We start from the raw sequence: 12,778 nt of genomic DNA on the forward strand, positions 1-12,778 counted from the left end.
GAGGAGAGACTAAGAAAAGAGGAGGAGGAGAGACTTAGAAAAGAGGAGGAGAGACTTAGAAAGGAAGAAGAGGAAAGACTTAGAAAAGAGGAGGAGGAGAGACTTAGAAAGGAAGAAGAGGAAAGATTAAGAATAGAAGAAGAGGAAAGACTAAGAAAAGAGGAGGATGAGAGACTAAGAAAAGAGGAGGAGGAGAGACTAAGAAAAGAGGAGAGACTTAGAAAAGAGGAGGAGAGACTAAGAATTGAAGAAGAGGAAAGACTAAGAAAAGAGGAGGAGAGACTAAGAATTGAAGAAGAGGAAAGACTAAGAATAGAAGAAGAGGAAAGACTAAGAATAGAAGAAGAGGAAAGACTAAGAATAGAAGAAGAGGAAAGACTAAGAAAAGAGGAGGAGAGACTAAGAATTGAAGAAGAGGAAAGACTAAGAAAAGAGGAGGAGAGACTAAGAATTGAAGAAGAGGAAAGACTAAGAATAGAAGAAGAGGAAAGACTAAGAAAAGAGGAGGAGAGACTAAGAATTGAAGAAGAGGAAAGACTAAGAAAAGAGGAGGAGAGACTAAGAATTGAAGAAGAGGAAAGACTTAGAAAAGAAGAGGAGGAGAGACTAGGAAAAGAGGAGGAGGAGAGACTAAGAAAAGAGGAGGAGGAGAGACTTAGAAAGGAAGAAGAGGAAAGACTAAGAAAAGAGGAGGAGGAGAGACTTAGAAAAGAAGAGGAGGAGAGACTTAGAAAGGAAGAAGAGGAAAGACTAAGAATAGAAGAAGAGGAAAGACTTAGAAAAGAGGAGGAGAATAATTATATTGGAATCGAGAAAAAAATTGATTCAAGCTGGGAAGATGAATGGGATTTTGATGATGATTTTGACAATAATAATAATAATAATAATAAAATCAATATTGAAATTGAAAAAAGTGAATATAATGTATCAGAAAATGATTTGGAATGTAATAAAGATAAATTGATTTATAACTCAATAAAAGAAGAAGCTATAACAACTGAAAAACAATTAAAAGAAATAAAAGATGATAGTTGGGAAGATGAATGGGATTTTGAAGATGAATTAAATTATAATAATAATAATAATTCAACTTTTAATCAAAACTTTAGTTGGGATGATGATAAATGGTCATTAAATGATGAAATCAGTGTTAATAATACTAGTGATAATCAGATTACATCTTCAAATTACAATATCAATAATGGAATAATTGATCGAGATCATCTACAATTAAATAACCAATGTATTTCTTTACCACCACCTAATAATGCTAATTTCAATAATTCTAATGCTATTTCCAATACTAATAATAATCCTTTAAATTCTATCGAATGGAAAGATGATTTCTGGAGTGAAAGTGAAATAAATAGTGATAACTTTACTTGTAAAGATTCTTTTGAATTAAACAACACCAATGCTATTATTACTACTACTAATAATAATATTAAAGATAATAAAATAAGTAATTCTAACTCTAATTGGAATGATTTAAATTGGTCTGATGATGATGAATTTTAAAACAAATTTAATATTTTCATAAGGATTTTAGTATCAAAGAAATACTTTAATTTCTATTTTATACAATTAGTATTCAGTACCTTTTTTTTCTTTTTCCTCTTCTCTTCCATCTCCTTCTATTCTTCTTCTCCTCTATATCATCTTATTTTCTTTTTCGATAATTTATTTTAATTCTAAATATTTTCTATTTCCTCTACAAATATATCTATGAACATGATAAATTATTACACGTAATTATTATTGTATGACGTGGTTCATTAGCGCTAAAATATTTTATATTATTTCTTGTGGACTGAAAATTTAAGAAAAAAAAATTTGCATGCATGCAAACATTACTATACCGGTATTAACAAAAATTACATAAAAATAATTAAACAAGGAGGGAGGGAAAATATTTCATTAAAAATTAAAGAAAAATAATAATAAAATTTTTTAAATTAAAATATAAATACTAAAAAAGTATTTTCAAGAAAACAAAGATTTTATAAAATAATAACTAAATTTTTTTTTCTTCCTTCACTACTATTATAAAGAGAGAAAGAAAAATAGTAATGAAAATAAATCAATAAGTTTAATCAAAGAGTAGAAGAAAATATATTATTATTGTTGATATTATTCAAACATATTTAAATATACATATATGTGGTTAAGAAGAGTGTTAAAGCATACAAAAAAAAATAGAATAAATAAATAAGATATGTATATCTTTAATAAAAGTTAATCATTACTAATAAAAGATAAAGATAAGAATAAGGATTAAATAAATAAAGCAAGATGATTCTGGAACAAAATCAAATAGAAAATAATGAATTAATTAGCAATAGTAAAATTACTAGTAAACCAAAAATGGTAAATAAATCAAAAAAAACAGTTGAAGAAAGATACCAAAAGAAAACTCAAATTGAACATATCTTATTAAGACCTGATACATATATTGGAAGTACAGAATTTCATGAACAAGCATTATGGGTTTGGGATGATTCAAATATGAAAATGGTTTATAAGACCATTAATTATGTACCTGGATTATATAAGATTTTTGATGAAATCTTAGTTAATGCTGCTGATGTTAAAGCTAGAGAAATTTCAACTAAAAATAATCATTTAATTGAGAAATGTACTTGTATTAAAGTTGAAATTAATAGAGAAAAAAAAGAAATTACAGTTTATAATGATGGAGAAGGAATTCCAATAGAAATACATAGAGAACATCAAGTATATGTTCCAGAATTAATTTTTGGACATTTATTAACTTCTGATAATTATGATGATAATGAAGATAGAGTTACTGGAGGAAGAAATGGTTTTGGAGCAAAACTTACTAATATCTTCTCTAGTGAATTTAAAGTGGAATGTGCTGATAATAATACTGGTAGAATATTTAAGATGACTTGGTATAATAATATGTCTAAAAAAAGTGAAGAAAATATTAAAGAAAATTATTCTGGAAAATCTTATGTTAAAATTACTTTTAAACCAGATTTATCAAGATTTGGAAATATGAGAGATTTTGATGATGATATTATATCATTATTAAATAAAAGAGTTTATGATATTTCTGGTACTTCTGGTGTTAGAGTATATTTAAATGGAACTTTAATTCCTATTAAGGATTTTAAGTCATATACATTACTTTATTTAAGATCAAGAATAAATAATACTAATATTATTGAAAATAATAGTAACAATAACAGTAATAATAATAATAATGAAAAGAAAACTAATTCAAGAACATTAAGAAGTACAAGCAAAAAAAATATGAATAAAAGTAAGAATGATGATAGAGAAGATGAGAATTACAATAGTCAAAATGAAAATGAGCATGATAATAGTTTTGAGGAAGATCTTATAGAGGATGATGAGTGGGATGACGAATCAAAAACTTCTAAGAAAAAAAACATTGCTTCAAATTCTAAGAAGAAAAAGTCGGGACGAAATATTAATACCTCATCATCTTCATCTTCATTAGTTATATCTGGTGCAGGAGGCAGCGATACGAGCTCTCCTCTAATAATATATGAAAGTGTTCCAAAATGGGAAATTGTTATAAGTGAATCTGATGGAGGACAATTTCAACATGTCTCTTTTGTTAACTCAATTTGCACAATTAAAGGTGGAACTCATATTTCTTATGTATTAGATCCTCTGATCAACGCTATTCTCAAAAAAGTTCAAACTAAAAATAAAGGCGGAATGGATGTCAAAAGCCATCATGTAAAGAACCATATCTGGATTTTTATTAAATGTCTTATTGTAAATCCGTCTTTTGACTCTCAAACTAAAGAGACTTTAACAACAAAAGTCTCAAAATTTGGATCAACATGCTTGTTATCTGAAAAAACTATTAATAGTGTAGTAAAAAGTTCTATTGTTGAAAATGTTTTAATGTGGGCTCAACTTAAACAAAGCATGGAGTTAAAAAAGAAAATGAAGTCAAATCAAAAAAACACAGTAACTAGCAGACTTTTAGGAATCCCAAAACTTGAAGATGCAAACGAGGCTGGTGGACCCCATTCTAAAAAATGCACTCTAATACTTACAGAAGGAGATTCTGCTAAAACTTCTTGCCTTGCAGGACTCTCTATTGTAGGCAGAGACTATTTTGGAGTATTTCCATTACGTGGAAAACTTTTAAATGTTAGAGAAGCTTCATTTAAACAACAAATTGGTAACGTAGAAATACAAAATATTCTTAAAATATTGGGATTAGGTATTGGCCAAAAATATGATAATGGACCAGTTAACTTAAGATATGGATCTTTAATGTTAATGACTGATCAAGATCATGATGGTAGTCATATTAAAGGACTAATTATTAACTTAATACATTATTATTGGCCAAGTTTAATTCATTTTAGAGGATTCTTAAAACAATTTGTTACTCCAATTGTTAAAGCAAAAAAAGGATCCAATGAAATTTCATTTTTTACCTTATATGAATACGAGCAATGGAGAAAGAATAATTCATCAAACTTAAATGGATGGAGATTCAAGTATTATAAAGGTTTAGGCACATCTACAGATCTTGAATTTAAAGAGTATTTTACAAAGATTGAGAATCATAGCATTGAATTTGACTGGATGGATGATCAAGATGATGAAGCCATTGATATGGCATTCAGTAAGAAAAGAACTGAAGACAGAAAGAACTGGATTGAATCATACAAAGAAGGAACTTATGTTGATTATTCTATTAATAATCAATGCAGAAATTTAAGATATTTTGATTTTATTCATAAAGAACTTGTATTATTTAGTAGATATGACACCACTAGATCTATTCCAAATTTATTGGATGGATTAAAACCTGGCCAAAGAAAAGTACTTTTTGCAACATTTAAAAAGAAACTTAATAATGAACTTAAAGTTGCACAATTAGCTGGTTATGTTGCTGAACATAGCGCTTACCACCACGGAGAATCATCATTGCAAAGTACTATTGTAAACATGGCTCAAAATTTTGTTGGAAGTAACAATCTTAATTTATTAGAACCTTGTGGTCAATTTGGTAGTAGAAAGGAGGGCGGAAAAGATGCAAGCGCTGCTCGTTATATATTTACTAAGCTATCAAAATGGACTAGATATATATTCCCAGAAGCTGATGATCCTTTATTAACTTACTTATATGATGATGGACAACAAATTGAGCCTTTATATTACGTTCCAATAATTCCAATGATTTTGGTGAATGGTACTGACGGTATTGGAACAGGCTGGAGTAGCTCAGTTCCTAACTATAATCCAAAAGATATAATTATGAACTTGAAAAAAATGTTAAAAGGTGAGATGATGGTTCCTATGACTCCTTGGTATAAATCTTTTAAAGGGAAAATTATTCCTATAAAACAAAAATCTAAGAAGAGTTCAGGAAATAATGCGGTCGGAAATAACAGAAGAAGGACTACAACTAATAGTTATAATAATAATAGCAACAGTAGCATTTTGGCTGGGTCACAGGTTGATGTTGAAGATGGTGATCTTCAGCAGATTCAAAGAATAAATACTGCAGGGAATGACATTATTGAAGAGCCCTTAGAGCTTGGAGCTAATTATGAGACTTTTGGGAATTGGTACAAGAAAAATGAAGAGACTCTAGTAATTACAGAACTCCCAGTTAGAAGATGGACACAAGATTACAAAGAATGGTTAGAATCAACATTATTACCAGCTCCTAATGCAGATAATGATAATATTGAAAATTCATGGATAATAGATTACAGGGATAACTCATCTCATGAGAATGTTCATATTACGGTCAGAATGAGACCAGAGAAGTTACAACAAGCAGAAATGGAAGGTATAGAAAAGATTTTTAGGCTTAAATCAACTTTATCAACAAGTAATATGACCTTATTTGATCATAATAGTAGAATTGTGAGATACGAGACTGAATTAGATATTTTAAAAGAATTCATTCCCATAAGACTAGAAATGTATGAAAAGAGAAAGAGATATTTACTTTCAAAATTGAATTATGAGAAATGTTTATTAGAACAAAAGATCTTATTTTTGAAGTTGGTTATTCAAGGAGTTATTGGATTAAGCAACAAGAGTAAGGAAACATTGGTGTCTGATTTAAAAAAGAACAACATTAAATCTATTAAACAAGTTCAAGATTTAACTCAATGGGTAGTAGGAGGAAATTTATCTCAGGGTGGTGGAATTGGAGGAAATTCAAATCTTAATGGTTCTGTTGACAATTATATCGACGATATTTACTTAGAAATAGATTCATTGGGTTATTTGGAATTATCTCAACAAGATGGAGTATTGGAGAGCAGTATTTATTCACGTGAAACAAACCAAGGAAATGAGCTAAAACTCTTTGATTACTTGCTTTCTATGCCACTTTGGAGCTTGACAAAGGAAAGGATGGAACTTCTCGAGGCAGAGTTACTTAAGAAGACTGGAGAATATGAAAGGCTATTGAAAACAAGTATTGAGGAGATTTGGAATAACGAGTTAGATGAACTACTTAAAGTTATTGAGGAGGAAGAGACACAAGAGGAGATGATTGAAGCTGAGCATAATAGTCTTATTCAAAAGCGAAGACTTTCTGTGGATTGGAATGATTCCAAGAAAAAAACAGGAATTTCTCGAAAAAGAAAGAATGAAGCAACCAAGAAACAAGAGAGTTTAAAATCAAAGAATTCTCAAAAGTCTAATTCAAAGAAGACTATTGCAAAGCCTACAAAAAAGAGCAGAGTTGTTCATTCTGATGAGGAAGATGATTATGCTGATGGAGATCATTGCAGTGAAGAAGATGATTATTATGATGAATTTGGGGATGGCTTTGATGACTCTGATGACTCTAATGATTTTAATAATCCAACTATATTGAATAGCGATGAGTCAGAAAATGAAGAATTGAACGATCTCACAAGTGACTTAGATGGCTTTAGTGATGGTGGAGGGAAAGGAGAAGGAGGTAAGGGAAAACGTAATCAGAAGACTTCAGCTAATAATTCTAAGCCAGGTGGTCAAAAAAAAACCAATTTGAACAATATTAAGAAAGTTAAAAACACCTCTTCTTCTGTCAAAAGTGGCTCAAAGGAGAAGAAGCAGGAATTATTAAAAGTTTCTACGAGCACTGGAAGTAGTTCTTTGGAAGGAGGAGGCAATATTGGCAAAAATACCAGTACTAGTACTGGAATTAATACAAAAAAGGAAATTCCACAAAGTTCTTCAAAACCTTTAGAATCCGTATCTTTGTTGCAAAGGCTACAACAAAGGACTAATCTAGTAAATAGTTTTAATCAGAACCTGAATACCTTATCTTCAAGTCTTACAAAAGTTGTTTCTACAACTGGTTCCTCTTCTGCAATCACTCCAATAACTAAGCAGACTAAGATTACAGACTTATTCAAGAAAAGAGTTAGTGAAGGTATTGAGAGTAGATTAGTTAAATCCGGGAGTCAGAAGAAGCAGAGCAGCCAAGGAAGCGAGAATGAAGTGATTTCTACAACCAAAAGAGGTAAGAGAAAAACCGTTATAGAAAGTGAGGAAGAGGAAGCAGAGGAAGAGGAAGCAGAGGAAGAAGAAGCGGAGGAAGAAGAAACAGAGGAAGATGGGATTGAGGATCACGAGTCTGTCAGTGATATTTCCAGTGATTCTCTAAGAGAAAGTGATTTTAGTGAATACTCTGACTTTTAAATAATTAATTTCGTAGTTCATACGAAGTGGCGGGAAACACACAATTTACGTCTTTAAAGCTAAAAATGGATGAACAGGGTGAAAAGGAAGAAAAAAAAGAAAAAAGAAGAGTAAAAAGAATAAAGGAATCGAATATCAAGTTTGAGGAGAAAGCTTGGAGAGTTTTTAGAGATTTTTAAAGATATATATAGGAGGGAAAAAGGAAAGAAAGGGGAAAGATTTACGGGGGTCAGATCTTGGAATAATAATAAACACATATTATAATAGATTTTGGCTTAGAATATAGTGAAGATTAAGGAATTGGTCACAGAAGGAGAGAAAGATGTCTAGAGGAAATCAGAGAGATATAGATAGACAAAGAGCGCAAAAGAGGCAAGATAGAACAGCTCCAAAGACTGGAAAGTCGACAATAGAACAAAAGGAGAAGATTCTGAGTATAGTATGTAATATATGCAAACAGGCGTTTATGTGCACTGCAAATAGACAGACTTTGGAGGTACATGTTGATACAAAACATCCAAAATTGGAGTTCTCTCAATGTTTTCCGAATAATTAATGTTGTAATTAAAGAAACAAGAATTTCTTATTAAAAGTTAATTCAAGAATTAAAATATGGTAACAATAGTAAAGCTAGCATATAATAGAGCAATAGGATAAGCAATAAGATATCTTTGGTGTTTAAGAGATACAGTATATTCAAAGAATCTTGAAGCAGTAATAGTGCTCCACATGTTGAAGAATATGGCCATAATAATTCCAAACTTAGTTCTAAGTGAAAAGATGACAGAGATACCAGCAAGAATTACAATTGGAAGGAGTGAATATCCAAGAATGGACATTGTAGTATATAAATCAATGCTTTGACTACTACTCATAATATTGAGTAGAATATAAGTTCCAATACAGCTAAGAATTCCTATGCCATAAATATATCCAAAATGTATTTTTCCTGCTAACAATAGGAAGAATCCAAGACATGCAATTAATAGTATGGGCCCAGCCATATCCCATTCAATCTGATTATTATTGGATCCATCTTCCTTCATACTAATATTATTACTTCCAGAGTATTCTTTGATGCTTTTAAACATAATTACGCACTTTAAGTATTTTGCAATATTCGCAGGATCAATTCCAAGTTCTTCCAAAAGAGGAGGTTCATTCAGAATATCATCATAGTCATCATCGTTTCCTCCTTGTTGATTGGCAGTGCCCCCGTAGCCAGATGAAGACGATGATGATGAACCGTCTTGTCCTGTTGTCCAAAAAAAACTTGGATTGAGTAACTTTATGAGACTCGTCAAGCTTGAGAATGATGATGTCTTTCCTCCATGTTGAGAATCTGTTTGGTTTATAGAATCCCCAATTGATGATAATAACCCATTTCCTGTTTGAATTCTGGAAGTTCCATTTTGAGGAAATGGAGTTGACATTGGCCCTAAAGGAACATTTTCAAAACCTCCTGAGCCTACAGCTTGGCTGAAGTCGTCATTACCACCAGGCTTTCCCTGCATTGCCGTCACCGTCACATTTCCCCCTACGTTTGATTCGTTCCTTCCTCCGAATTGATTACTGGTCTCACTAATGTTGAACGGAGACTTCCTAGGAATATTATTGTTCATTGAGGATGATGAGGGACTGAATGCAAGAGAGGGAGGATGATTATGATGGCTATTGCTATTATTATGATGATTATTGTTAATATTATTTGCATAATTAAAATTCGGTACTTGAGAAATATTTGCCTTACTTATTTCTGATAGATTATAGTTATAGTTTGAGTAGTTTAAGTTGTTAAACATCTTGTTTCCAGATTTACCTGGGATTCCTACTCCCACTCCAGTTCCACCTCCTCCCATTCCCGTCAACGAGTTCACTTCGTCTCCTCCTGTGTCATTCTTGAGTTTACTCATTGTATAAAATTGTAGAGAGTTTGCATTGCTGTTGCCATTATTATTGCTGTAACTATTGTTATTTATGCTTCCTAAACCCACACCACTATTGTATGTACTTCCAAAACCGTTTACCTGCTGTTCCATATCTTTAAGATCCAAGAATGCTACCTTAATCAAATGATTAAAGATACCTTAATATGCCTTTTCTAGCCTCTGCGAAACTAGCTAACAAGATCTCTTATTCTTTTGGAATACTAAGTGTTTTTTTTAAAATTTTAATATATTTTTTATGCCACAAGAGTTCCCGCCAAAGCTACACAATTTATTTTACTTTTACACTTAATAGTCCAAGATTTATCTGTAGCAATTGTGTGGAGTATATTGTCAGAGAAAGAAAAAACCATTTGCTAAATTCAATATTTAACAAAGTGTTTAATCTTAGTCCGGATGGATTTATATTCATATATATTTATGTATATATTTATGTATATATTTATTTATCTATCTATTTTATAATTTGCATTTTTAGTTACAATACTAATTTATTACTAAAAAGGAAAACCCGCCATTCGACTAATATATAAAATATATATGTTATATTAATTGAGAGATTTTTAGATTTATTTGATATAGAATAGCGTAAAAGAAGGAATAAGTGAAAGGGGAAGAATGAGAAAAGAGTACGGGAGTGGGAGTAGATTGTGAAAATAGAAAGAGGATAAAGAAAATTAGAGCAATCATTAAAGAAAAAAGAAATAGTCAAATCTTGTTCTTCTTACATTAGAGATCAAAGGAGTGGAGAGGAAGGTAGGGAATGGAAAAGAATTAAAATTTGGGTCTGAATATTCAACAAAATTCTTATTATTTTTCGATTTTATACCTGAGTTTTTTCAATATCCAAAAAAATTGTTAAAATAAATAATTTTTAAAAAAATAAGAGATTTTTTAGATTCAATACATTTTAAAGGTATCGTATTATACCGACGAACGGGAATCCTTTGTGCCGCCAAAACATGCATTTCTAGTAGGAAATGGTTGACTTTGAATTACAAAAAAAAAGTTAAATAAAAAATACACTTTTGGTGTTAGTAGTTACTGCAAGCCATCTAGGAGAACTAAATCCCCAGAGTCATTAATATAAATGAATTTATGATCGTTGGAAGTTTTGAGTTGAGAAAAATGGTCTAGATTTTCGCCATAATAAGAAACCAAAGGTGAAATTTCAAGATAACTAGATGATGAAAGTCCTCCAGGGATAGAATTGCAAGAGGTGTTCAATGCACGATTCAGTAGTTTTTTATTTAAGTTTGAAATGGCGTTTTGACAAGTTTCTGGAGATTCTTGTCCAGAAATAGACTTGACAGGGGAGAATTCATCTCTAGATACATTAATACAATGAACTGGAGTGCTAGTGAATGCGAAAGAATCAAAAATGAATGTTTCTAGTTTAATTCCATTGATTTCAGAAGGTTGATCAATGTAGGATTTCAAACGTGAATTGTCATGGCCATTTAAGTATTTTAAATATGCTATTTTTTTATTTGCAATATGATATGGGAATTCAAATATTTTTTCGGAAATCTCTTGTATAAATTTAAGATGGAATAAGTGGATACCGATACTTCCAAATGTGAAATTTTCTTTTTTGTGTCCTAATTTATTAAGTTCTGTATATTCAATAATACAAGGTAACATTTTATTTGTATTAAAATCTCGAGTAAATTTTTGAGCAACACTACCAATATTTTCATTAATATCCTTCTTATTAATAGTTTTTGTAGATACTTGTAAATTTAGTAGATCTGTATATCCTATAAAAAAAGGATCACATATTTTACATAATGGATTATCAATACAATGTATAAATATATATTCGATACCTTTATTGTACATATCATCAATTATACCTTGTTTTTTCATACAATTAAATATTCCTCCATTTCCGTTTGGTGATTTTAATATTCTTAAATCTCTACTTATAAAAAATGAATAATTATTATTTATATTTAAACTAGGTACCGAGTCTTGCTTAAAGAAAGTAACATTTTTTAAACCAAAATTCTTATTTTCTTTAAAATATTTCTCAATGGTGTTATTATTATTTTCCGAAGTCATAATGTATAAGGGAATTTCCTCAAATTCTCCCAAATATTTGGTTTCTCTAGATTTAGAGTCAGCATGATCATGATCAAGATTCTGTTCTTTTGCCAACAATCTGATCAAACTCTGAATCTTTTGGCAAAATATCTTGAAAAAACTATCTTTACTTATCTTTCCTATTGGATAAGTTCCCTTAGGGCCATTATATCCAAGTCTAGATCCATCTCCTCCTGACATGATTACCACAGCTACTTTTCCTTGTTTTAATTTCCTAATCCCATGCTTGTACATGTACTCCCTGATACTCTTAGGAATGTCTTCTAATTCAGTTACAAAACAAGAACCTCTATTATTGTAAGTTCCATCAACATTTTGATTTAAGGCTGCCAAATCCACTCCAGTCTCTCCTTTTTTCACTTCTTCAATAGCTTTCATTATCTCTGATTCACTTTTTTCTTGATTACCACCGAATAATCCACTCCAATCTATCTTTAACGGAGGCAAATACTCCACATTTAAATCCTCAAAACCTTTTAAATCCATATCTTCCTTTGTGGTTTTTTCTTTACGTGTAATATTTTCATACTCTTTCATAAATCTCTCATCTCTAAAAACACTCTCTAAATCCGAATACACATTTTTTAGCTTTTCTCCATTATAACTATCACCTCCATGTTTTCCATCTTCACTTAAATCCTCAATTAGAGCCTCTATCTCATGCATCCCATACTTTGCTAAGTGCTCCCTCACAAATAACTCCACAGAATTCATAGTAATTTACTTTGTCTACTCCCTCACTTCCGGACTTAAATTCTAGTTTAAAACCTATTCTCAACAAAAATAACGCAGACTCTTTCTTTTTTCTATATTTATTATCTTTCTCTATCTCTAATATATATTTATCAACCTCTCTTACCAATAATATTTTCCCATGCTCATTTTTAAGATCACTCACAATTGGCGCCAGCGGGGACGCCGGTACCTATTAATATTTGATTTTAAAAAAGAAAAAAAAGGAATAAAAGAGTAAAAATTGTAATTGCTGATCTTTTTCAAATTAAAGACTTTTTGGAATAAATAAGTGAGCAGGCTGAGGATTTTAAGTGATTGTG

General features: G+C 30.6%; 4 protein-coding genes across 4 annotated transcripts in view; 2 read left to right on the plus strand and 2 right to left on the minus strand.

Annotated features, from left to right (window-relative positions):
* ELE39_002175 (Low complexity with large Glu repeat) overlaps window positions 1-1,518 on the plus strand; it is a gene marked incomplete at both ends in the record, with an annotated part of 4,001 nt that extends 2,483 nt beyond the window's left edge. Inside the window, one exon of the mRNA XM_067345025.1 lies at window positions 7-1,518. Coding sequence (XP_067202946.1) covers window positions 7-1,518 — 1,512 coding nt within the window. The remainder of the gene's footprint in view (window positions 1-6) is intronic.
* A 774-nt stretch (window positions 1,519-2,292) lies between these two features.
* Window positions 2,293-8,227, plus strand: ELE39_002176 (DNA topoisomerase II; the record flags this gene model as incomplete). The annotated part of the gene is made up of 3 exons (XM_067345026.1): window positions 2,293-7,642; window positions 7,863-7,899; window positions 7,963-8,227. 3 exons carry the CDS (start codon window positions 2,293-2,295, stop codon window positions 8,225-8,227), a joined length of 5,652 nt encoding a protein of 1,883 aa, XP_067202947.1.
* Window positions 8,228-8,276: 49 nt separating this feature from the next.
* On the minus strand, window positions 8,277-9,710 carry ELE39_002177 (Yip1p like integral membrane; the record flags this gene model as incomplete). The annotated part of the gene is made up of 1 exon (XM_067345027.1): window positions 8,277-9,710. One exon carries the CDS (start codon window positions 9,708-9,710, stop codon window positions 8,277-8,279), a length of 1,434 nt encoding a protein of 477 aa, XP_067202948.1.
* Window positions 9,711-10,658: 948 nt separating this feature from the next.
* ELE39_002178 (UDP-N-acetylglucosamine pyrophosphorylase) lies at window positions 10,659-12,437 on the minus strand (the record flags this gene model as incomplete). The annotated part of the gene is made up of 1 exon (XM_067345028.1): window positions 10,659-12,437. One exon carries the CDS (start codon window positions 12,435-12,437, stop codon window positions 10,659-10,661), a length of 1,779 nt encoding a protein of 592 aa, XP_067202949.1.
* Between the last annotated feature and the right edge of the window lie 341 nt (window positions 12,438-12,778).

Source organism: Cryptosporidium sp. chipmunk genotype I, assembly GCF_004936735.1.
Source record: "Cryptosporidium sp. chipmunk genotype I strain 37763 chromosome Unknown contig_23, whole genome shotgun sequence".
NCBI lineage: Eukaryota > Apicomplexa > Conoidasida > Eucoccidiorida > Cryptosporidiidae > Cryptosporidium > Cryptosporidium sp. chipmunk genotype I.